At 45.8% G+C, this 23041-nt stretch overlaps 2 protein-coding genes across 2 annotated transcripts; one reads left to right on the top strand and one right to left on the bottom strand.

The window, feature by feature from the left end:
- Positions 1 to 3676: 3676 nt before the first annotated feature.
- Positions 3677 to 14632, bottom strand: KLRG1 (killer cell lectin like receptor G1). The gene is made up of 5 exons (XM_082072890.1): positions 14518 to 14632; positions 8972 to 9064; positions 8070 to 8221; positions 6061 to 6164; positions 3677 to 4568 (listed from the first exon to the last, which is right to left on the bottom strand). Exons 1-5 carry the CDS (start codon positions 14624 to 14626, stop codon positions 4457 to 4459), a joined length of 570 nt encoding a protein of 189 aa, XP_081929016.1. The 5' UTR covers positions 14627 to 14632; the 3' UTR covers positions 3677 to 4456.
- A 1951-nt stretch (positions 14633 to 16583) lies between these two features.
- Positions 16584 to 22662, top strand: M6PR (mannose-6-phosphate receptor, cation dependent). Its single transcript, XM_082072877.1, has 7 exons — positions 16584 to 16795; positions 18546 to 18728; positions 18934 to 19106; positions 19197 to 19306; positions 19503 to 19633; positions 20172 to 20298; positions 20901 to 22662. Exons 1-7 carry the CDS (start codon positions 16707 to 16709, stop codon positions 21021 to 21023), a joined length of 936 nt encoding a protein of 311 aa, XP_081929003.1. The 5' UTR covers positions 16584 to 16706; the 3' UTR covers positions 21024 to 22662.
- Positions 22663 to 23041: the final 379 nt, after the last annotated feature.

Genomic DNA, 23041 nt, shown 5'->3' with positions numbered 1-23041 from the left:
TCGGAAGCGGGAAGAGGTGGTAAGGAAGAGCTGGAACAAGCAGCTCTGAATCCGGGCAGAAGGCCAGAAGCTGGGGGAGGAGCGGGAGGGAAGGCTGCCCAGCAGATAGGAGCTGTCTCTTTTTTGGGGCAGGGCAGTAGGCAATGAAGGAGGAAAGGTGGTAGCTAAAGAAAAGAAGGGCTAGCAGCAGAGAATAGGGGGGAAGTCTCCATTTCTGGTAGGGCTCCCTGTATGGAGCTGGCCAGAATGCTGGTCTTGGAGGCTTCTGGAGGAGCAGAAGCACTTTGATGTCCTGCAAACTGGGGGTGGGAGATTGATGTACGGTTTTGGAAACAAGAGTGGGTGTGCCTAACCACCACTTACGAGCAGGATCTGAAAACAGAGAATGCAAACTCTGAAAACCTTCACCCTCCACCCACCCTGCTCTCTTGTGCTCTCCATTCCTTGTCCCACCAGAGCTGATGCTGGGAAAGGGGGCCAGAGAATGTCTGGACAATCAAGTTGTCTAAGATAATCTGACCTTCACCCTGATGGTAATGGGGACAGTGACATGATGAGAAGCTGCCAAAAGTTCAACCCGTTAACTGCACGTAACACATTAACCAGTTCCCCAGAGCAGCAGTTGCTGTCACGTAGCAGAACAGACGTGGCCTGAGTCTTGCTTTGCCTGTGTTGATGCTTATCCAGGTCACGTTATTGGCACATCTAGATCAAATTATTTCCATTAGATTGAGTCCTTCCTGGTTTCATGATGTGAAAATCCATATAGTGCACTGTGATGGGCAATGTTCTGTCATATAGAGAAATTTCGTTTTTACCATCGTCTTTACTATAGTTACCTTGGTCTGCAGGAGGAGGATCGATAGCTCTGGTAATTATTACCCTTGAAAGTAGCAGTGGAATATCTGTCTTACTTCTAGTCCTAACCCAGACTCCAAAGAATGGAGATCTGTGTTAGAGGATGTAAAGATTTATCTGAGAATTAAAAGGGTGCAGGATTATCTGTCTGTCCTTCTCCTCTCCTGTCATCATCAGAAGTTTGTTAAGCTCAGGAACTTTGGAGTTAAGAAATCCAAATGCAATGAGATAATAAACCTTCATTACAGACCTCATTCTGCCCTGCAGTGACCTGTATGGGAAAGAAAACAGGATAGTCATGCATGTCCAATTTCCTTGGGGACTGCACAAAAGAAACAGCCCAGGCTTGTGCCCTGCCTTCTCCATCTGATGCCTGAAGGTTGCTCTGCCTGCCCAAAAGAATTGTAATTAAGGAAGATCTGCCTCACCCACAGAGAAGTGAGGATTTGTACACAGGATGGTCAAAGCCTTTTTCAAGATGACTCTACATAGGTTTGATCAGGTCAGGAGCCAGACTGAAGGCAAACCTTACAGGAAAGAGGTGCAGAACTGCACACAGCAAGGGAAGCTAGGGCTGCCCTTCTGGAAAACAGCCAAACAGCCCAGACACTCACAAGTCAGCTAGTGATCATTAGAACCCTGGTCAAAAATGTGCCTTGTAGCCAAAAACTGAAGAGAAAGGCTTCAGTCAATTGAGGGGGACAAGATTTTAAAGGCTTGAGAATCCCAGCAGGTACCAATGAACGTTCACAGATACCAAACTGACTTGAAATCTGCCCTCAAGCTTCTTGGCCTCCGCTTCATTCCCAGTAGCAACTTTGGGCCCCAACAACCTAATTTCAAGAGTCTCTGCATGGCCCATGTGATTCAGCTTGTAGGTAGTGGTACAAACAAGGCAGTGGCAATGAATTTTCCTTCTCCTGCCATTTCCATCTGCTGTGAGTACAACTGAAAAGGTCAACAGGCTCTCTAGAGTTTTTTTACTAGATTTTGAGTGGCTATCTCTAATCTCCTGAGAAAACTTCTGCATGGTGTTGGCCTATCCATGAGGAGAGTGTGTTTTAGGGAACTCTTTCCTGGATTTCTTAGTGAGTCTGAAGTTCTGTCACTTGGCATAGCTCAAAGAGACAGGTGCCCCAGTAGTGCAAAAAGAGCATTAAGTGTCCTGTAATCTGAACCAAGAATCCTGCTGCATTCATTGATAGCATCACAGAAGTGCTGGTTGGAAGTGAGCTCTGGAAGTCCACTCTGTCACTTAATGCAGGACTGCTGCCAACGCTAGATCAGGTCAGCTGTGACTTTGTCTAGTCAAATCTGGAAAACCTCTAAGGATGGAGAATCTGCCATTTCTTCAGTGACCTCTTCCAGTTTTGCACCAATCTCTGATGAAGACATCTTTCTTCATCTCCAATGGAAACTTCCTAAGCTGCAGTTGCAGCCATTGCTCCATGTTACATCTTCTGCCCCTGACGAGAAAGGTCACGTCCCAACATCTTTGCAACTGCCTTTCAAGTATTTGTAGGCACCTATTTAATCACCTCGACCTCCACTTGGTCAGACTAAACTAGCCCAGCTTCCCCTGTCACTCCCTGTGTGTCATATGCTCCATACTCTGACCAGTTTGGTGGTTCTCTACTGGACACTCTCCTGTTTCTGCATATCACTCTTGAACTGGGAGTCAGCAGACTGGATACCATCCAAGTGCAGCCTCAGAAATGCCATTGAAAATGAGGATTGTAACTTACCTCAACCTGCTGGCCATGCTCTTCCAGTATTTATTCATCGCTGCTTACAGAGTTCATCCAAGCAGAACTTACCTCCAAGAAAATGAGTATATATCAATCAACTATATCAATGTGCTCTAGACAGAAGATTAAAAGCTCTGCCAAAGATTTTCATTCATCTGCTTTTCAAGGAAATGAATATACTTGCTTCAAATCCCTTTAGTATTATTGCAAAAACTTGAACCCAGAGAAGAGTCATGTGCATTGTTAAAAGTAAAATACACAGTTCAAACAATGGTCAACTTTTGAGGTAACCTAATGTATATATTTATTTTACAGTTCCTGAGCATCACTTTGGTATGAGATTGAGAGGCCATGTTTGAAGAGCTAAAAAGTTAAATAGTCTATTATGGGCTACACTGTAAAATCCTAAGGGAAGCAACTGTTGCACTATTTGCAAGGCAAACTGCACAAGCTTTGAAACATGCTCACAGCACCTACAGGCATCATGATAGCATGATTAACTGTTCTCTCACTGAGATCTCTGGTAAATTAACTGCTAGGTTTCTTTCTGTAGATGCTATCACAATTTTGACAGAGCAGGCAAAGTCTCCAGCATTATTACACAGAGCCTGGCAACTTTCCGGGAGTCAGGGACAGCACCTTCTTTTGATCATTGAATGGACTCTGGCACAGACAAAATGACACACACTAAGTAACCCTGACGATGATGAAAACTTGAAGTTTTTAGGTCCTAGTACACTGCTTAAAATACTGTGGTTTTCTCAGTTTCCCCAGGTCTGGCTGTTGCAGGCATGGTTATTGAAAAGCAGGCCTACCCTTGCTGGGTAAACAGATAATAGTAAGTAGGAATGTAATGTAAATGTATTAGGATAAATAGGATAAATTGGGAATTAATACAATTTCTCTTATGTTGGAACAAAACCTCTGTGTGGAAAAGAGTTTTTGAGGTGTGTGGAAATGCAACCTGCTGTCTTACTCTAATTGTTCACTGTGGCTTTATGCTGTTCACACTCATAGCCCGTGACTGCTCTATTTGAACTGAAAGTTCCTTGCAGTAAGGAGTTGTCTGCTGCTTCCTCTCTCTGCAGTACGAACCTGCAGAGGTGGAGAGGGAAACATGTTCTTGGTTGATTCAATAATACAACACAACCGGCTGTATTCCTTTGACTCCAGAAATCCAGCCTCTTGACTGCTTGCTTTGAAGCTGGCCTATACAACAGTGTGCAGTTGGTTCCTTCCAACAGAGAGACGTAATGACATGGGCACACACTTTTGATCCAGTGCGGTACTGAAGGTTTGTTTTCATTGCTGGATTTACTGAAGTTGTAGTCTCATTTCACACTCTTCTCTCCCACTTACAGCATGCGATGCAAAATAGAGGCTGCTACTGGGAGAAGTCTGTTCATGTGTTTCCAGCAGTTAACAGTAGGCTTCGTTTTCCTGGTCCTGCTGGCACCAGACAATGAAGACAGCAGGGAATGGAAATGAAATCTGATGCTCAGGAGTGGAGGAGAATGGCCAGCTCACCTTCAGAGATCTGAAGACCCAGCATCTGTTGTGACAAAACTTTTCTTTGCCCTTATAGGACAAATAAGGAAAGACTAGGGCAGGGGACATGTCCCAGGTCTCATCTGGTCACAAACAGCAGTAATGCAACAGATATGCACTGAGAATGGATCTGATACTGAGGATAAATTACCCTTATGGGCAACAAACCCATCACTGCAGAACACCTTTGTGAGGGTGTGGAAAGGGCAAGTCCTTGGTCTTGTGTAGAGCTTTGTTTTGCAGGACAATGGTCCACTTGTACAACTGATGAGATGGTTATGAGATGAAAATGCACATGGGATTTATCTAAGAGATTTCTCACAGATCCATGCAGCAGAAAATTCACAGCTGGAGGCCTGCAACTGACCTTTCATCAGGACACCACAGCATTGCACAGGACTGTTAGAGAGGACCCTGCAAGAGACATGGAACAAAAGTGAGCCTGAGAGAAAATGTTGAGATTGTCTCCTGGAGGCAAGAAAGAAAAAACATCTGATTTTGAAGGGTGGAGTCCAGAGGAAGTGAAAGAACTCAACCTCCAAAAGGCAGGTTTTAGAAAACAAAACATACACCAAAAAAATCCCTATCCACCTGAAGATTACACATCTAAGTAACTTTACCATTGTGGAACCCAAATCAGAACCAAACATAGACACTATGTCCTGCAGTGGCAGTGATGCCCCCCAACATGAGAATGGCAGTGCTGAGAATTTAATGTAAAGATGATCACCTGCAAGGAGTTTGTAACAACTGGATTTAAGAAGGGAACTAAGCCAAGTGCTTGGTGGACCAACCTACTGACAGAGTTTCCTTGTGGAAGAAGTGCTAGAGACTAACTTATTGTCTTAACTGCCATAAAAAGGAAAGGGACAGGCAAAGTCACTGGACCAAATCATAATGCTTTCCCTCATGCAGAATGCTGAGTTTTGTCCCAGAAAAGACTATGCCAAAATTAGTGTTCTGACTTGGGTTGGCACCAGTGAAGCAGCAAAGAACCAGGTCCTCACACCCAGTGACACCAGCATTTGGCAGAATGGGTGCAAGACAGTTAAACCCAGTAAAGCCAAGATAGACCATATGCTTTTCTGACTGTGCATCTGTATGGGCAGTGGAGGTAAATAATCATTGGTCTGAGCAGCTGGAGGGGACTGAGATATTACTAACAGAACCAGTTTTACAAAATATTCCTGAAAGGATGAATCAGTTTTGTAAACTGTCCCTGAAAGGATGTTCAAGCATATCGTGTTCGAGTACACTCTTATCTTAACAACCTAGCTTTTATACACATAGAGTGAGGAGAAGTACATGCAGTATTTCCGGAGGTTGAGCAAGTCAGGAGTTACCTAGCTATAGAAATAGTACTCCTGTGCAATACCCAAAGGTGAAAGGGACAGAAGTGATGAAGACTACTTACTTCATCCTGAAGACCCCCCGAAGGACCACCAGAGGACACTGCACATGATCAAAATAGTTCCAAGATGTTGCAATCGATGTTGCAATCAATGTTGAGTAACCATTACGTATCTTAATGAATATATGAATATGTATGTGAACGGACTGTATAAATACTGTGTAACTTAAACTGACCAGCGAAGCCAGCTTTGGGTGCGAACCCCTGGTTTCCCAGCGCTGAAATAAAGCACCGCATATAACTACGCTCGTGGTTATGTGTCCTGATTGCTAACAGAGATACTAAAAATAGCCTGCTTTTCAGAGGTACATGCCTTTAGAAGGTGCAGCGCAGTAAAAAGCAGACCCTTTTGAATTCAGTGCTGTACAGGTGACAGTAAAAAGAAAATGTGCTCAGGAAGAAAGCTCCTAAGGTCTGGTGCAGGAGCTCTGGGTGTTGTGGAACACCAGGCAATCAAAATTAGCACTGTTGTTTTTAAAATAGAATGAAACTCACTTGATGCCATTTAATTTAGAGCCATCTTCCCAAATCCATCCAGATCCTGGGCTGTTCCTCAGTCCAATCCAGAAACATTCTGTTTGAATACTCTTGAACAGATCCTAGAAATGGTGACAAATTACAAAGTGACTAATGAAAGCCAGCCTGAAAATGGAGGTAAGGATAAGTAAAGAGAACAGAAAGATACATCCCCTTGCCTGACTGTTCCTTAAGTGGTTGATAATAATGCTTTTCCTCACCTGATCTGTAGATCAGCTCTGCAGATCATGCCTGGAATAACAACGTGTACACTCACAAGGAAGTAAGCATGCTTTCAAGGGTCCTGGGCAGATTCTTCAAATGACATTTCTCAGGGCAATATAGGTGAACCAACTGCACCCAAGCCTCCTGGAGTATCCTACACATAGCTTTATGTAGGAACATATGCTATTAGTGTTAATATTAATGATCTACCATACAGCTAGCTAGCATGCTAATGTAAAGTACTAACAATTAAAGGTAAAATCAGGTCAGGGCAGGAAGTGCTGGCATGACAGATCCGTGTAAAGAGCCCAGTTCCAAAGCTCATTAAATTTTACACAAACTTCCCTCCTATGTGTTTTCAAGGTTCGTTTCCTTTTACCTAACCTTTAATTCCTGTTTACTGTTAAAATATGAAGTCTTCAATAGAAACTCAGCCTTTAAGTAAATTACCCCACCCCGCCCCCACCCAAAAAAAAAAAAAAAGACAAGAGAGAACTTTGTCTTGTCCACGTTTGCAATGAAACCAAACAACAGTAAGCTTTCAGTCGTATGGCTGGGATCCATCCGTATATCCTGCTGCCATAAACTGCAGATGTCACATCTTCACAATGACGCATTAACAAAGCTGGTTTGGTAAAGTGGTGGGAATAGAAGTAGCTCAAGGAATGCTTGAGTGTTGCTGGGGGTTTGGAAGGTGACTGTGCTTCCCTGACAAAGGGAGGCTGAACAGTCACAGCCTTTGCAGCATAGAGCATATACAGCCAGGAAAGTCCTGCTTAAATGGGGAAGTCTGAGCAGGGATAACAGGTAACAATCTAGTAGTAGAGACAGCAGTAAGAAAGCAGCTGGAGCAGGGAAGCTTTCTTCGTGCAGAGAAATGGGTAATCTGGGGAAGATGGGTATTTCCCAGGGAATCAGGATATGCCTAAGCAAGTGTGAGGGCTTGGTACCTACTCCCAGTTGAGCAGAGACCTGGCTTTGTAAGCCCTCACAGAACATTATACAATGCAACTTCTGTCCAGGGACTGGAAGCTGGCCACGTTCATTGGACCTGAGCTAATACGCCATGGCTTGCACAAAACCAGACCAAATACTTCTGCTCTACTTAGGCAGACGTGCCTCACCTTCTTAGTGAACAGCTCTGCCCATTTCTTTACTGGTCATACACACCCCTGTCTCTGGTGAGCACCTGCTAGAAAATGAGCAGCTTCTGATTTCACCAGCAAAAATAGGTTTTTTTGGCAGAGAGAGGAAGTGGGCATTGAAAACAGACCAAGAAAGAAATATTCATGCATGAACACAGGGAGTGGCGAGGGATACTGAGCAGAAGCAGCTGGAGCGGTTGCAGGGAGGAGAGGCATCACTTTTGCAAAGGAACCATTTCTGGAGAGTGGTGATGTATTGGTTTGTAGGCAGTGAGTACAGTGACTGTACTAGTGTCAAAGTCTTTTCCTGTGATCATTCATATCACCCTTTTTGGGATAGGAAGGGAGGTGGAGAGAGGCAGTGGAGAAGGCAGCCTCCTGACATCCTTCATAGGATGATTCTGAGTACCTAACAGCGACCCTCACCTCTCCCTTCTCCCCTTTGCTTCTTTGCCTATTGGGAACTTTCAAGGTGTATAGTGAAACTGGAAGTGCACTATAACCTCAGTTGTAAATCCTTCCCCTCCTTTGAAGTCAAAACATTGCACTGCTTGGATGTAAATCACTGAGGTATCTGCAGGGAAATGGAAGATCCTCAAAGAATAAGAAAACCATTACCATTTCCCAGGTATCGCTGATCACCAGGAGATGGGCACCCTTTGCCCAGCAGGATTCCTGGCTGGAATTCCAGTCCTTCTTCTCCTTGGAGAAGGAGTAGCAGCTCCCTCTGTAGGCCACCCACTGCTCAGGGCAGCGTGGGTGGGTGTCGCCTGTAAAGGAATCAAAATACCAGCTTTTCTCTACCATTAACCAACAGAAAGACACTTGTCAGCAAGGAAAAGCAACATTCCTGGATAGATGCAATGCAGAAAATGCAAGTCAGGATAAACATCTAAAAGTAACAATGCGTGAAGACAGAACTTCAGATCCTCTGTGCAATTTCCAAGCCTTTGTACAAGAGTCACATGCACTCTGATGCTGGTGCAACCCCTCAGCCTGGGCTTCCTCTGAACTACTCAGATACATGAGAACCAAAATTTGCTATCTGAAAGCAGACAACACTCTGGGTGTGCAAAAAGTGATGGAAATAGTTACATCATTTTGTGGGTACAATATGATCGTGCCATACATGAGGTGAACGGATTTTAAGCAGCAAACAGTACGCTCTCCCCACATGGTTTAGCACCTTCTGCATGCAGCATGCAAAAGTGTTATAGACCTTATGTATTTGTTCTACAGTTTACCACTATAATTACAACAGATAAGCCTATAGAAACCTTACAATATATTTCACAGTTTTTTGCCACAGGATCTGAAACGGATTGCTTGGGGTCTGCACAAGGACTATATTCCTCAAAATGTTCTGGATAGGCAGTAGGTACTTAAGGCTGGTAGATATCCAGAATAGCTTCTCGTTTAACCCCATATAGTGAAGTTCAGGATGAGAGATCCTGTGCTTAGACGAGCCTCCAGTCCTTTCCTGTTGGTTGCTCATCCCCAGCACCACTTTGTGCACTTACTCATCTTCCAAATCAAAGCAATTGCCAGAGAGATGCTCAGTATCCCAAAGCCTATAGCCAAGCCCCGCACAACTGCTGGCCACAGACAGGGAGCTGTAAAAGAGAAAAGAAACCATAGTGAACAGGAGCCACATAAAAACTGATGGTAGTTTTACATGGTTTGTGTCCTGGGCATTTCCATAAGGAGCATCCCTGTCTCTCTATACTCTGCACATCGCTGAATGCTTAGACACTATCCCTGCCCAGCCACACCAGGGCCTTGCCACGCTCCAGCCCACTCATCCAGGGCCCTATTTCATCTGAGCTTGGGACCCTCAGTCCGTGCCTGAGCTTCCCAGGAGGTGTACCTGTCTCCAGAGCAGCCACAGATCTGCCCCTGCCTGGCCACAGAGCCAGCTGGTCCAGCTCCTGCAGTGGCTCACCCCAGGAGAGGAAACATCCGCCCCAAGTCAGCCAGAGCCCCCCAGGCACCCTATGGCATCTCACGCTGGCAGGAGCCTCCTAGCAAACCCACTTCGGTCTCAGCATTGAAGCTCTGGGTGCAAACACAGAGCTGCATTGCCACAGCCATCATGTTCCAGCTGAAGTGCAAAAAGAAACCCAAGGCCTTTCCCCCAGGTCTCTCAGCAACAGAGACAGGTTTAACCTCAGCATCCTGTTCACAGGCTTAGACACAGGTTCGTGTTACATCTTCCCAGGACACTCCCAAGTCAGTCCTATGCTCTCATCCACCTCTGCAGTGGTGGGATGGCAGGATGTGAGGGCCAGCCTTGAAGACTTTGGCATGCCCCTCCACACTTTCACCACCATCTGCTGTTCACTTGCTGCCAGTGACAGAGGGTGAGTGTTTAGGCTGCCTCCACCATAGCCCAGCACAGCTTCCTTTCAAACAGCAGGGCAGGACTGCCACGTAGAGATTTACAGCACAACAAGTTAACCACCATGCTACACACTGCTTTCTTATTGTCATCTCCTGGAGCTGTGTTTGACCCAAGAGGCATTCACTTTCCATAAACCATTTGAAATCTCAGCACTAAAACCTTGTCTCCCCGAGGCTGAGTAGAGGATGATACTTAACTGCCACAGATGAGCTCCATGGGGTTTTGGTTTGCTTGCTTTACTAATCTCAGGGTGACAGCTGCACAGACAAAAGGACTTTCTAAGAAACACCTAATGTGCAGCTAATGGTAACTGGTGGTGAAGAACTCAGGATTTCCATGTGCTTATCCCTTAAACTTATGTACCACAACCTGCTCTTGTGGTGCTTGAGAATCTTCTATCCAAATCTAGCAACAAAGTCCTCAGTGGGGCTCTTGACATCCAAGGTGCTTCTCTCTCAGTCATGTCACAAAACCCAAACAAACATATTTGTACTTCCAAAAAAGGGCTAGGAGTCTAAGGAAAAAGATGGAGGAAGGGGAAAGCTAGCTTTAACCAAAGACACCACCACAGCAACCACATAAAAAACTTGGCAGAAGAGCTGTGAGCAGGATGTCATAGCAATAGGATACAAAATACACAGGCAAGACAGAAGGGGCTGCTCAAATAAAATTATGGTCAAATTAGATTAAACAACTACATAGAGAAGTAACAGTAACAGTAATTGCCTGCCACTGACTAGGCAAATACTACTAAATGCATGGGGGTTCAAATTATATTTTGGAGTGCCAGATAAGGATGGTGACAGCAGTCATGAACCGTCAAAATAACCCAGAGCAAGTGTGAGGGAAGCACAGTGATGAGGGGTTTCAATTAATCACATGAAACTACACAAATGCCATGTCATGGCATGATGCTGAGACTGAATGCTTAGACATCATCAGCAGGCACCTCACAGAGTGGTGAGCTGGGAAGCACAGAAAACGAAGCAGCTGGTGACTGCCCTGAGCCTTGCTTGGGCCACCCGGCTCAGCACGGCTCCATCCAGCAGTTGCTGTGCTGCAGGGAACACAACCACACTGAGATTCAACAGAGCCAAAAATCAGGAACTACAATGACAGGGAAAAAAAAGGCACTGTAATATAATAATTTCAAAATGGGAAACTACAGGAAAATGAGGAAGTTTGTCATTGAGAAATTAAAAGGGATGGCTAAAAGAATAAAATATTTCTAAGCAGTAGGGAAGACTTTTTTTAGGATCTCTAGGTGGAGACTGAAAACAAATGCACATCACATATCAAAAATATTGTGAGAAGGACAAAGAATGCCAGCGCTGAAATAGAAGGGGAAGGGACTTTGCTTAAGAACAAGAATGCATGCTTTAAGCATCGGAAGCTTTGTCCAAATACAGAAAGTAGGCCAGATCAATAAATTAATAAAAATGAATTGATTTTGATCTTAGAGCAGTTTGCAGGCTCATCAGTTTTAAGACTAGGTTCTGGTTTTATAGCAATATACTGAGGTCTGTGGGCTTGGTTAAAATAAGTGTCTTGGGTCACAAGGGAGAGGATGAGAGAGCTCCATTGTAAGCATCATTCTTCTGGTAGAAAGATCTTTCCTAAGTTAAAGGTTTTGTTGTGTTGCCTGAAGCTTGCAGGACCTTCTAGCTGCTGTACTTGTAATACTTGGAATACCAACATTTACATATTTTTTAATAATTATTAAAGAACAAAAGCCATCTCTTTTCAGTTACAAAATACAGAAAGACTTTTCAGTTACAACCTACTCCTCAGCTTCACACAAGGACAATGGGAGAACTGAAGGACTTGAACTGCGTACCTGTTCTCTCTGCCTGCTCTCTATTCCTCTTGTAAGGTCACTTTCCTGTCTCTGGTGACATGGGGTTTGCCATCAGATTAAGCCTCAAGAGAATGGAGTCAGAGGAGGTTAAGGGTGGAGCTGCTTCTCTGCAGATTACAACTGAAAACCAGGTACAAGGGGATAAATATCTGTTGAAACCTAATTCTTTGTTCTGAGACCACATTTCTAAGGATTTGCACTTTTATTTTCCTTTCTCTCTGGCCTCTCAAAGAGTTATCTCCTGCACCTTCCATATCACTGTTCCTGATCTTAGGGAAAAGATCACCCAGCTGGTGCCTCCTGGCAATGAACAGAGAAGTTCACCCTCTATTGTTCGAAACCAACAGCAGAAAAAAAGGGAACTGACTCAGCATGAAAATAAAATCCCAGGGCACCTCCACAACCAGAGCAGTGAGAAGTTCACTTCAGTTCTCAAAAAAGAAAAAATATGCCATTCGATGATTTGGGGAGGAAAAAAGAAAATGAAGAGGGAAAGTCATATTTAACTGTTTGAGGTGAATTTAAACCTCACTTGAACTGAAGCAATCAAACCAGGAAAGTGGAATAAAAACTTTCATAAATCTGGGTTTTTACCCCTTGCAAAAGGGGTTCCCACAGTTGCCCCTTTTTAATACAGGTTCAAGGGTTTGTGCTTGATTCGCAGCCCCTGGACCACATGTGAATCTCCTGTAGAAGAGGATGGGAGAAGTACCTGAGATGAGTTTGAAACAGGAGGAAAATCTGAACGGACCATACAGAACTATTTCCATGTAGTTGTCTGAGGAACTGTGGAAGAGTCTCCCCAAGGGAAGGGAAAAGTGGACCAGTGGACATTTAACATAAATATCCAATGTTATAATTTTCTAGTACACAAAACACCCTGTTAGGTCTCTCAGCGCTCTGGAGAAATGACTGTGATAGGCTGTATTCATCTGCAAGCAACGTGACCCAATACTTTTAGGTTTTGGAGTCCAGATTCAGTTCAAAAACTAAAAGCTGTTAGCATTTTATAATTCAGGTCTTCTAGGACAACCTGAAGAATGTCGTTGCACTGTCCAAAATGGCTCCCATCAGCTCCTGCCTACATCAGTGTAGAAGCAGCATTACTACCTATAGCCAGGGAGGAGGATTTGAGAAACGAGGATCCTGTCCCTGGCTATGGCACAGACCTGGTTATTGCTACCCCTACAAGCATGCCACACAGCCTAACACTGTCTTAAGTGACTGCTGGACTGACATTTTGGTAGTGTGGTGTATCTAAGGCTCTCTGGAAGCCAAACAAGACAGTCAGGGCAACTGTTCATTTTCAAGGAGACCATGAGAGTGAAAACTAGCTGGTTTGACCAAAGGACTGCTCTATACACCTGTGACACTGTGTCACAGGGATGAATTGGTAGCAAGGGCAGCATTTGAAAACAGACAATAGATATCTGAGAGCACATCTCTCAAAAGTGATGGAGCTGGGGACACAGCTGAAAATAAAGATCTTCTAAAGAAAGGTACTTAAACTGTGCTCCTTAGAGACTCCTTACATGCAGGAGAGAGCTGGGAAATAATCAAATTCCATCCACAGAAATTGTGTTCAAATATCAGATTCCTTATTTTAGGTCCTCTGACTTTAACTCAAAAAGATGAGGGTACATAGAGGAATTTGGAGAGGAGGACTATTAAAAAGAAAACTGCAATCATCTCAAGAGAACATTGGGTAATCTCCACCTCCAACAAGGTGGGAGTGAACACAAACTGCAGGGAATGAAGGGATGTGCTTGTGTTTTCTGATGCAACAGAAAACATCATTTCTGATGAAAACACATGCAAAAGCAAGACTGCCTTCCAAGCAGATGGTGTGTGATTACCAGACAGGAACTTGAGAGTTTCTGTGCTGGCTTCGTTTGCATAGTGCAGCAAGTGACCAAGCAGCAGTAATAACCACATATATATGAAGTTATTCTGCTTGGGGCATAGGAATCTCCTTTCCCACAGTGAAACATCCCTTTGCTGTAACAGCTCTGAAAAAAGCTAAGGTCAACCATTAGTGTTACAGCCAATGCAACACAACTCATTTAAAGGACACAAGCATTTAGAGGAAAAGCAATCAGCTCATCGAACAGAGACACTTAAAGAATGATCACCAATGCAAAGTCTCACTCTTCTAGGGCGGTATTTCTCAACTAAGCAGCCAGAGAAATTGCTACGTGTGACATTTGCAAGGCCTGAACAGGGGGAATGGAGCGGAACTAAGGAAAGAGAACATTTAGGAATAGCACTAAGAAAATCTCCTGATAGTAAAATGCCCTGCAGAACTGTCTCAAGGCAAAAGCTGAGGAGGTATGTAAAACTAAACAGTGAAAATACAGGAAAAAATGTATCACAAAAGAATCCTGCAGAGCCCCATGGGAGAGAGACTGGATGATCTCATATGCCTCCTCTGATCTCTGATTAGCATATGCCTTTAATTTATCTGTACATGCATCTTGCCTGCCCTTTGGAGAACTATGGCTGACAATCTCTTACTGCTGACAAGCAGACAACTTTAAAACTGCAAACCTCTTCTGCAGAAATGGATGCCTGGATTGAATGCCCACAAGTAGACACCAAAAGGGTACTGATGGAGAGAGGGAGAGGAACAACGCTGCGTCTCTGACCCACTGGCTTTTATCACATTCAAATACAGTAATTTTAGAACCAAGGCAACAGCACCATAAGCTGGCACTCAAAATCAGTGGCCAGCCTGGACTGTTTTTGATAGACCTTGCTTTCACTCAAAACAAAATCTTCTGTTGACCTACCTCATCCAGCTTCCTTACCTCTTTTTTCCCGTACAGCTTTGGCCCTCAATGGAGAGAATTTAACAGAAGTATAAATTATTTCCTCAGTCGCTTCAGCTGCAGAAGTTTCTGATCTGCTTCCCTCCATGCCAACGCAAAGAGTGCGTATGACAAGATGTTTCAATCAGGCTGTTGAGCGACAGGGCTCAACACCTGGGAAACAGGAAACCTGAGGCTACATTCAGAAGACAAGAAGTATGAAATGGCAACCTCTATCTCCAGCTGATCAAAATTAAATTTATAACAGCATGGAGAGCAGTGGAAGTGAAACAACTTCCATTTCCTAACCTGTTAAGTGCCGCGATTGAGAGACAGGACGCAGTTTGATGCAAACAAAATGTCTGCTTTATTAGTGTGCTTCACATACTTTTACACTTTTCCTCAGCAACGTGCTGCGAGCTGGTGTTTCTGTTACCGTGTTACATACTGATTGGTCTACACTGTACACTAAACATTCACAGACTGGCTGGTGCTAAGACATTTTCTTAAACAGTTACTACCCCAACCCAAGCAATCTTCCCTGTGCAAAAACAAGAGTCCCCTTTTTACAGGACAACCTTATTAACTTGTGAACCTTGTCTAAACATAGAATCAGCACTCTCCACTCCTTCTAATTAAGGTTCTCGCCTCTATCCTTCCCATGGCCTGTGACCAAGTTCCAGCACATCTCCTTTTACCAATTGATAAGTGCTGGGAGTTTTGCTGAGGCCAGCCAAATCCTGTCCCACAGTTAAGGGATGTCTTAGAGTAGATATCAGTGGAAGAGGTGATTAATCACAAAGTGTATGGGTATTCTAATTGTTGCTAATGCAAGAGGCTGTGAGAATGTGTCACTCTGAAGAGCTGCCTCCCAGGACCGTACCAGGTGAATAGTGAGAGTACAAGGTGGAAAGAGGAATAAGCAATGGCTATGGCAAACTGGCAGCCCAACTCCTGTCATTAGGAAAGTAGAAGTGGACAGCATGGGTTTGAGAAGGAAGCCTTGTGACCACTGGACACTTCTACTGGGAACTCTCCCTACACCCAACACTCAGTGTGGAAGTGCTTGAGACACAGGCAGGCACTGAGAGCTGGCATCCCCCGATATCCTCTGCATCAACATATCAACAGCATCAGTACAAGAGAGACATGGACATACTGGAGAGAGTCAAGCATATGGACACAAGATGACAGGACTGGAACATTGCTCCTATGAGGAAAGGGGCCTATAAGGATGGGGACAGACCTTTTAGCAGGGCCTGTTACAATAGGACAAGGGGTATTGGTTTTAAACTAAAGGAAGGGAGATTCGGGTTAGGCATTTTGTGCAATGAGGGTGGTGAAACACTGGCACAGGTTGCCCAGAGAGGTGGCAGATGCCCCATCCGTGGAGACATTCCAGGCCAGGCTGGATGGGGCTCTGAGCAACCTGATCTAGTTGAAGATGCCCCTGCTCATTGCAGGGGGTTGGGCCAGATGAACTTTGAAGGTCCCTTCCAACCCAAGCTGTTCCATTACTATAATTCTATGATCCTGTGACTTAGTGGCGGCCACTACCGCCTCCCACCGTTACTGACGTGCTACCGTCCCTGTAGGTGATTCCAACACGAACGGTAAGAGTTCGGCTTCACAGTGGGGCAGACGGGCCCGGCACCCCAGCCCGCGGGGCCGCTCTGGCCGCCTGGCCCGGGGGGCGGGGCGAGGGGCGGGGCGGCCCGACGGGGCGTCCTTCGCCGCCATTGGGCGAGCGGCTCCCGCCTCGGGCCGCACTCCGCAGAGGCTGTCTGCTGGGAGGGGTCAGCCGGCGGGCGCTACAGGGCGCCTTTCAGCTGGCGCTCATGGCTCATTGGAAGAGAAGCGAGGGAAGGCGGGATCTTCACGCCTCTATTCATCGCCTATTGGATAGAGAACAAGAAGGAGACGGGTTTCGGAGCCTCCTTCGTCATAGGCTAGGGCGGGCTTTAGAAGCTGCTCCTTTCCATTGCCGCTTTCCATTCGCTGAGGAATTGCCAGCGGGCGTGGCGATCTCGCCGGCTTCTTTGCTTCTATTGGCGGAGAGTGCCGGTTTCACCACGCCCTTCCTGCTTCCGGTTCGCGGGGTGGGCCACGGGAGCCGGCCGGGGCCAGCCGGTGTCGTCCGCACCTGCGGCCCCCGGGCTGCCCCGTCACCGCCGGGCGCGTAGGATGGGATGCCTGTGAGCGGCGGATCGCTCTTCCGTAGGGGCGCCCGTGCCTGTCCCCGTGCGCGGCGCGGGGAGGCCGGGCGGCGCGGCAGCAGGTGGGTGCGGTGGCGCGGGGCTGGCGGCGGCACGTTGAGCCCGGGGCCGCGGGAGAGGCGGGGAGCGGCGGGGTGGGGGAAGCCGGGTGGCACCGAGGCCGCTGCGCCCTGCCCCGAGCGGCCCGAGCTGCCCGCCGCATCGCTTGTTGCTCCGGGCGGTGCGTGAGCGGAGCGTTTGGCAGCAGCTGCCCGGGGAAGCGCGAAGGGCGGGTTGTGCGCTGGGTCTCGTGAGAGGCGAGTCACGAGCTCCTGTGTCAAGGGCCGCCCGCGTGTCCGACCCCCCCGCGCCTCAGCTGAGCGCTGGCACCGGCGGCTCCGCGGGGCCTGGGGCGATCGTGAGGTGCAACTGGACAGGCTGTCCGTCTGGCGGGATGTCTGTCCAGCTGCAGCCAGGGGCTTGTTTTACAGAATCTTAGGGATTGGAAGGAACCTCAAAAGATCATCTAGTCCAATCCCCCCACTGGAGCAGGAGCACCTAGAAGAGGTTACACAGGAATGTGTCCAGGCGGGTTTGAATGTCTCCAGATTAGGAGACTCCTCAGCCTCCCTGGGCAGCCTGTTCCAGTGCTCTGTCAGCCTCACTGAGAAGAAGTTTCTTCTCAAATTTAAATGGAACCTCCTGTGTTCCAGTTTGTACCCATTGCTCCTTGTCCTATCATTGGTTGTCACCAAGAAGAGCCTGGCTCCATCCTCGTGACACTCACCCTTTACATATTTGTAAATAACATTAATGAGGTCACCCCTCAGTCTCCTCTAAGCTAAAGAGCCCCAGCTCCCTCAGCCTTTCCTCATAAGGGAGATGCTCCACTCCCTTAATTATCTTTCTTGCCCTGCGCTGGGCTCTCTCCAGCAGTCCCCTGTCCTTCTTGAACTGAGGGGCCCAGAACTGGACACAATATTCCAGATGTAGAATATTCCCCCTTTAATTGTGGGTCTATTAGTTGCCTTCCATCAGCATCTGGAGCTTTACTGAAAACTGTGATGGGAGAAGCGGAGGGGAGTGTGTTGTGCCACTCTGGTTGCCTGGTGCAATCACTGGATCTTTCCAACGTGATTTTAGCGTGAACCTGAAAGCCAGATAATCTAGAATATCTTCATTACTGCCTCTTTGGTTGGATCTTACGTAGAATGTCTCAGTTTTGCCCTTCCCTTTTTGCCCTGTGTAAAGAGAAGAAAACTGTTCTGTGAAGTTGTAGCTTAGTATTATTAAACACTTTCAAATTCTCAGCTAAAGCAGTACTAGAAAGATAATGTTATTGTTAATATATCATAATTATTAAGTCACTTGAACAAACAGAGCCTGATTAATCACAGTGGCTCTTCCCTGTAAACTCGTTGCAGGAGAGCTGCAAAGAGGGTTGATTAGAGGCTTGGTAAATAATTTTCTGCTGAATGGCTTCTCAGTGCAATGCAATAACAAACAATAGCTTATGCCTGAAACTTACTCCGGCATTCAGCCTGCTGGGCTCTGCTCTGGCTGAATCAATGCTAATTAATGTGCTTAGCAGCAAAACTTTTTGTGACCTCCAGGCAAAACCTGGAAAAGAATCCTAAATCAGCCCAGTGAATTGACTTTGACTATGCAAGAGATTCAGATTTTGTGCTTTTTGGGAACTGTGAGATGTTTCCAGATTTTGACTTCCCCTTTTTGCAGTCAGGACTGAGGAAGTGGCCAATCATTGACTCCATGACCCTGAACTTAGTTTACAGGGGGCTGAAACAGTCAATCCTGCCTTTTCTGTGTGTCCAGGATGTCATCACCTTGCTGTATCTCTGCTGTGCTGCTAGTCTTTATGGCCCTTGCTGTTGGTGCGAGGGCTGAACAGTCTGAACAGTCGGGAGAGAGGAGCTGCGATGTGATTGGTGATAAGAGCAGTGAGTCGCAAATGGAAAGAGCCTTGCTGAAGAAACTAGAGCCCCTGAGCCAAATGAGGTACAGTACAACACCCCGCAGACCTCAGGGCTGCACAGTGCCTACCCTTAGCCCAAGAGAGGGGGAAGATTTGGGGTCAGACCACAGAACAGGTGTCCCTATTAGTATGGTCTGTGACTGACTTCCAGCTCTTGAGTGTCTGCTGCTCTGAGCCTTGTTCTTTGTAATCCTGTGAGCTGTTTGTTCTGTCCTCTCCCTGTTGCAGGTTTAACGTGACTGTGGAGAAAGGCAAAACAGAAAACTATGTCTACCAATTCAGGGTGTGCAGGGAGGTCAACAGCACCTTGCAGGATTTTGCTGGCCTGGTGCAAACAAATAGACAGAATGGAAAGACTACAGTGATAGGAAGAATCAATGAAACCCAGGTCTTCAATGGAAGTAAGATTCTGCTCTATACCTTTCTTACTCAGTATCTGCCTTTTGCCTCCTGATCTGGATTTGCAGCCTATATTGTTCCTCTCTTGGAAGGTGACTGGATCATGCTGATTTATAAAGGAGGTGATTCATATGGCAGCCACTGCAGTAGTGAGAAGAGACGAGCTGTGATAATGATTTCTTGCAAGCAGGGAGTTACAGCGGTGAGTGACACATGAGGTGGGAGGGGGAGCAGGACAAACAGTTGTTTATAAGCAGAAGGGCTTTGAGGAGGCAGCAAGGTTCTCTGTCTTCCAGTGTCTGTTGCCTAGCTGCACCAACAGCGATAAAACTGTCTTCTGATGAAGTTCAGTATGCCTGGGCTTATTTTCACACAATTTAACTTTTCCCAAATTGCAGAGTTCATTCAGCATTGTTTCAGAAGAGCGGGAAAAGGAGCAAGACTGTTTCTACCTCTTTGAGATGGACAGCAGTGTGGCTTGTCCAGCTGAGGATTCCCACCTCAGCATTGGCTCCATTCTACTGATCACGTGAGTCAATGGAAGAGCTGTTCATGTCTGGGCCACAATCTCCAATGCCATTTAGAAACATAGCAAATGCTATACTAGACTAGATAATTGTAGTATACCTATCAACAGTCACCATTAGGTGTTACTGTGCCTCTCAGCTTTTTGGACAGAAACTCTTGCTTAAAGCGTGATGCTGCAGAGCTGCTCTGTTCTCTGTAGGCGTTCTGCTTCATAGTTTACAAACAAGTGCACTGAAACACAGAAGACATGACTTCCTAAAATTATACAACTATTTGCCAGAGCTGGGAATTCAGAACATGAGTCTTGACTCATTTTCTGTGTTTGTGCTTACAGGCACTACTTCTTGTAATGCCGCTGCAAGATTTATACTAGTAGATTAATTTTTTTAGGGGCCTTTTCTGGTCTGGTGTCTGTTTTTAGCTCTGTTCTTGAGTGGTGTTCAGCTGCTTGCTCTAATACCAATCTGAGGCAGGTAGCTGGCTCAGAAGAGGTTGTCTGTAGGATTTCCTCAGTTCTGATTTTTAATTCTGCCCTCCAGGTTTGCTTCACTGATTGCAGTCTACATCATTGGTGGGTTCCTCTACCAGCGCCTTGTAGTGGGAGCAAAGGGCATGGAACAGTTTCCTCACTTTGCCTTCTGGCAAGATCTGGGCAATTTGGTGGCGGTGAGTGAAAATCCCTGTATATTTCCAGCCTGGACCATATGGTAGGAGAGGACACGACAATTGCCTTGTCTTTGTGGACTAGGTCTCTTGCATAGACCTACCCCACGAGGATAGCGTACCTTGAGGCAGAAGAGAATATCTGTGTGGGCTTTTTTGGTGGTTTGAGTACTCTGTTTTTGAATCCTTGCTGAGTCTGATTCCTTGCTGATATCCTGTGATCACTACATAACAAACTAGAGCATGTGCTCATTAGCAGTTAACACATTCCATGTAGGAATGTTAAGCTAGGGACTGTGAAACTTCTGTGTCCAACTCCCTGAGGCCTTTCCTTAGTCACCTTTGGCAGTGCCATTTATTCTCCTTGCTCATCTCAGCCTGATGGTGCTACTTACTGTTAATCAGTACTTGCATTCTACCCCAGAGCTTTCAAGACCAAGTTGGATTTTTGTATGTGTGTGCTTCTCTTGTAAAGACAAATTTTGGGGACCTGTCCCAGGTAGCACATGGGTGGGTGTAATGCCTTGACAAAAGAGAAGTCACAGAAGCTGCTTTGCTTTGGGTTGCAGACAGTCTGATTCTGGTGCAATGTCCTCTGCTTGTAGGATGGCTGTGACTTTGTGTGCCGCTCCAAGCCTCGAAATGCACCAGCTGCATACCGTGGTGTGGGTGATGACCAGCTGGGTGAGGAGTCAGAAGAACGGGATGACCACTTGCTGCCAATGTGACAGGCTGTCAACACTGAGTTCTTTTCTCCCCATCTTCCCAGCATTTGTTTAGCCAGGTGCTTCTCAGCCAGTTCTCTTTCTCTCACTTCTTATTTTCTTTACTTACTTCCGTTGCTTTCTGGTGTGTCAAGTCCCCTGGATGCCGCTGGGTGTGAACAGCACTGGTCCCTGAGGTCTTACGAATACAATGCTGGTTTAGGGGTTTAAAAATGCAGCAGAGCTGGGGCGTGGAAAAGTGCTGAGGGTTGAGTAGAAGATGGCAAGGAAACGACAAGGATTCAGCACTACGCAGGAATGGGAGATGATTCATTGAGAGGAAAGAAGGGTCACAGATGGGTGCAGAAAGGGGAAGTAAAATAAGGCAGTGGGTTACAACATCTGAGACTGTAAGAGGGATCTTTTGTGTCTTTTTTTTCCTTAGGGTTTACAGAATCTGTAAGACACTGGAATAATTTTTCTTTGAATGCATTTTCAGCTTTTCTAGCTTCTGCACCGTTACACACTGTTTCTGCCAGCATAACCTGCACAGAGGGCTCTATGCCAGACTCTGTGGGGGTGGAAGAGGCATTAGCACCTCTGCAGTCTTTTCTTAATGGCAATATGTTGAAGAGTATACAACAGTTTCCTTCAACAGTTATAAAGGGATGCATGTCATTCTCTCAGACTGGAGAGAGGCAATGCTAAAAAACTATAGGAGTTAAATACAGGCTTATGACTTTCCAGTTTAGTCAAAATAGTCTTGGTCTTCTCAATCATTGAGAAACAAAAGGAAATGATGTAAAGGGAACACTTGCTGCAACTGACATCAAAGCAAAATGAGAAGGGTAGATGCCACTTGAGTTCTGTCACAAGCTTCCTGAGGTAACAGCCCACGCAGCCCAGTCACTGGCAACATTGTGATTTCACATTATCTGAAATTCCTTGTTTGGCAGAGCGTTTTCCCACAGAGCTACCAGAATTTATTTTTATAAAAAAAGAACCATGGAAGCCAAGGATAAGAATGCTAACATATTAAAAACTGCGTAAGGATTCCTGCACTTAAAGGGTCAGCTTTCGTAAATCACTGTCCCCCTAAGCGTGGTGCAGACCAGTCTTACAACGCTTGCCCTCTGCAGATGATACTCGCATACTGATACTGGCTGGGAGTGAGAGAGACCTCCTGAGGCCCTGGTGAAAGGCAGGTGCAGCTGAGTTGTAAGACTTAATAGAAACCTTCAGAAACTTGGCCATTTGATTCCTGATTGCTTTTTATGTGAAGGGGCTAGACTCTGTCCTGTCATAAGCTGGCAGAGAACTGTCCTCAGTCTTGAGGGCAGAAACTGTGAATAAGCAAGCCACTACTGCTAGTAGCAGAGTACAGACAAGGTTTGTATGTTTTAATACTATCAAAGCAGTCTGAACAGTGACATTGAGGGACAAGGGCTGGCCCTGCTCTCTTGCTGGGTTTAGAGTGAGCAAACAATTCCTGCTTGCTTTGACTTTTGTTTCAGTCTCAATCCTTCTCATAATGTGGGAAAAATAGGAAGTCAGTCTGTTACTGTTTTTCATGGTGGTGTTTAAGGTTTTGTTGTTGGTTTGGTTTTTTTTTTTTGTACAAAACACAAGTTTCAAAAATAAAACAACTGAAAAACCTGGTAAAGTGGTGTGCTGATTTAACAAGAGCTTTCTTTGGTGCCAGAGCATCTTACGTATCCAAGGTGAAGGGTCCTTAGTATGTGGTGCCTTGTGCCTGAACTTCTTTTGCCAGGAATGCATCTCTTTGTATTAGTACATGTTTTTTTGCTACTACCTTGTATCACCAAGTTCCCTTGGGACTTAAGAGGCAGAGGTATACACACCTTTCAAAACTGACACTTTAAAAGGTCAAGTAGTTAGGGATGGGAGAAGTTTCCTATGCAGCAATAAAAAGAAACTTTTTGATGAAGGTTGTACTTCTCAAATGTTACTGTTCAGGTTGAGGGGAAGGAGGGGTGGTTAAAAAGCAACCAGACTTAAAAAGCCTGAACAACTGTAGTTGT

The sequence above is a fragment of the Streptopelia decaocto genome (genome assembly GCF_964273445.1).
Source record: "Streptopelia decaocto genome assembly, chromosome: 1".
In the NCBI taxonomy this organism is placed as follows: domain Eukaryota; kingdom Metazoa; phylum Chordata; class Aves; order Columbiformes; family Columbidae; genus Streptopelia; species Streptopelia decaocto.
This window is presented reverse-complemented; position numbering and strand designations above follow the sequence as displayed.

Bases quoted from the DNA above. Each gene is read 5' to 3' on its own strand.
- M6PR (XM_082072877.1), top strand. From the start codon at position 16,707: ATGCCTGTGAGCGGCGGATCGCTCTTCCGTAGGGGCGCCCGTGCCTGT. The intron at 19,107-19,196 runs GTAAGATTCTGC...CTCTCTTGGAAG, and splicing joins AACCCAGGTCTTCAATGGAA to GTGACTGGATCATGCTGATT. The intron at 19,634-20,171 runs GTGAGTCAATGG...TCTGCCCTCCAG, and splicing joins GGCTCCATTCTACTGATCAC to GTTTGCTTCACTGATTGCAG.
- KLRG1 (XM_082072890.1), bottom strand. From the start codon at position 14,626: ATGGAGGGAAGCAGATCAGAAACTTCTGCAGCTGAAGCGACTGAGGAA. The intron at 8,222-8,971 runs GTAAGTGCACAA...ATTCCTTTACAG, and splicing joins TGCTTTGATTTGGAAGATGA to GCGACACCCACCCACGCTGC. The intron at 4,569-6,060 runs GTGAGTTTCATT...TGTCTCTTGCAG, and splicing joins TCTAAATTAAATGGCATCAA to GGTCCTCTCTAACAGTCCTG.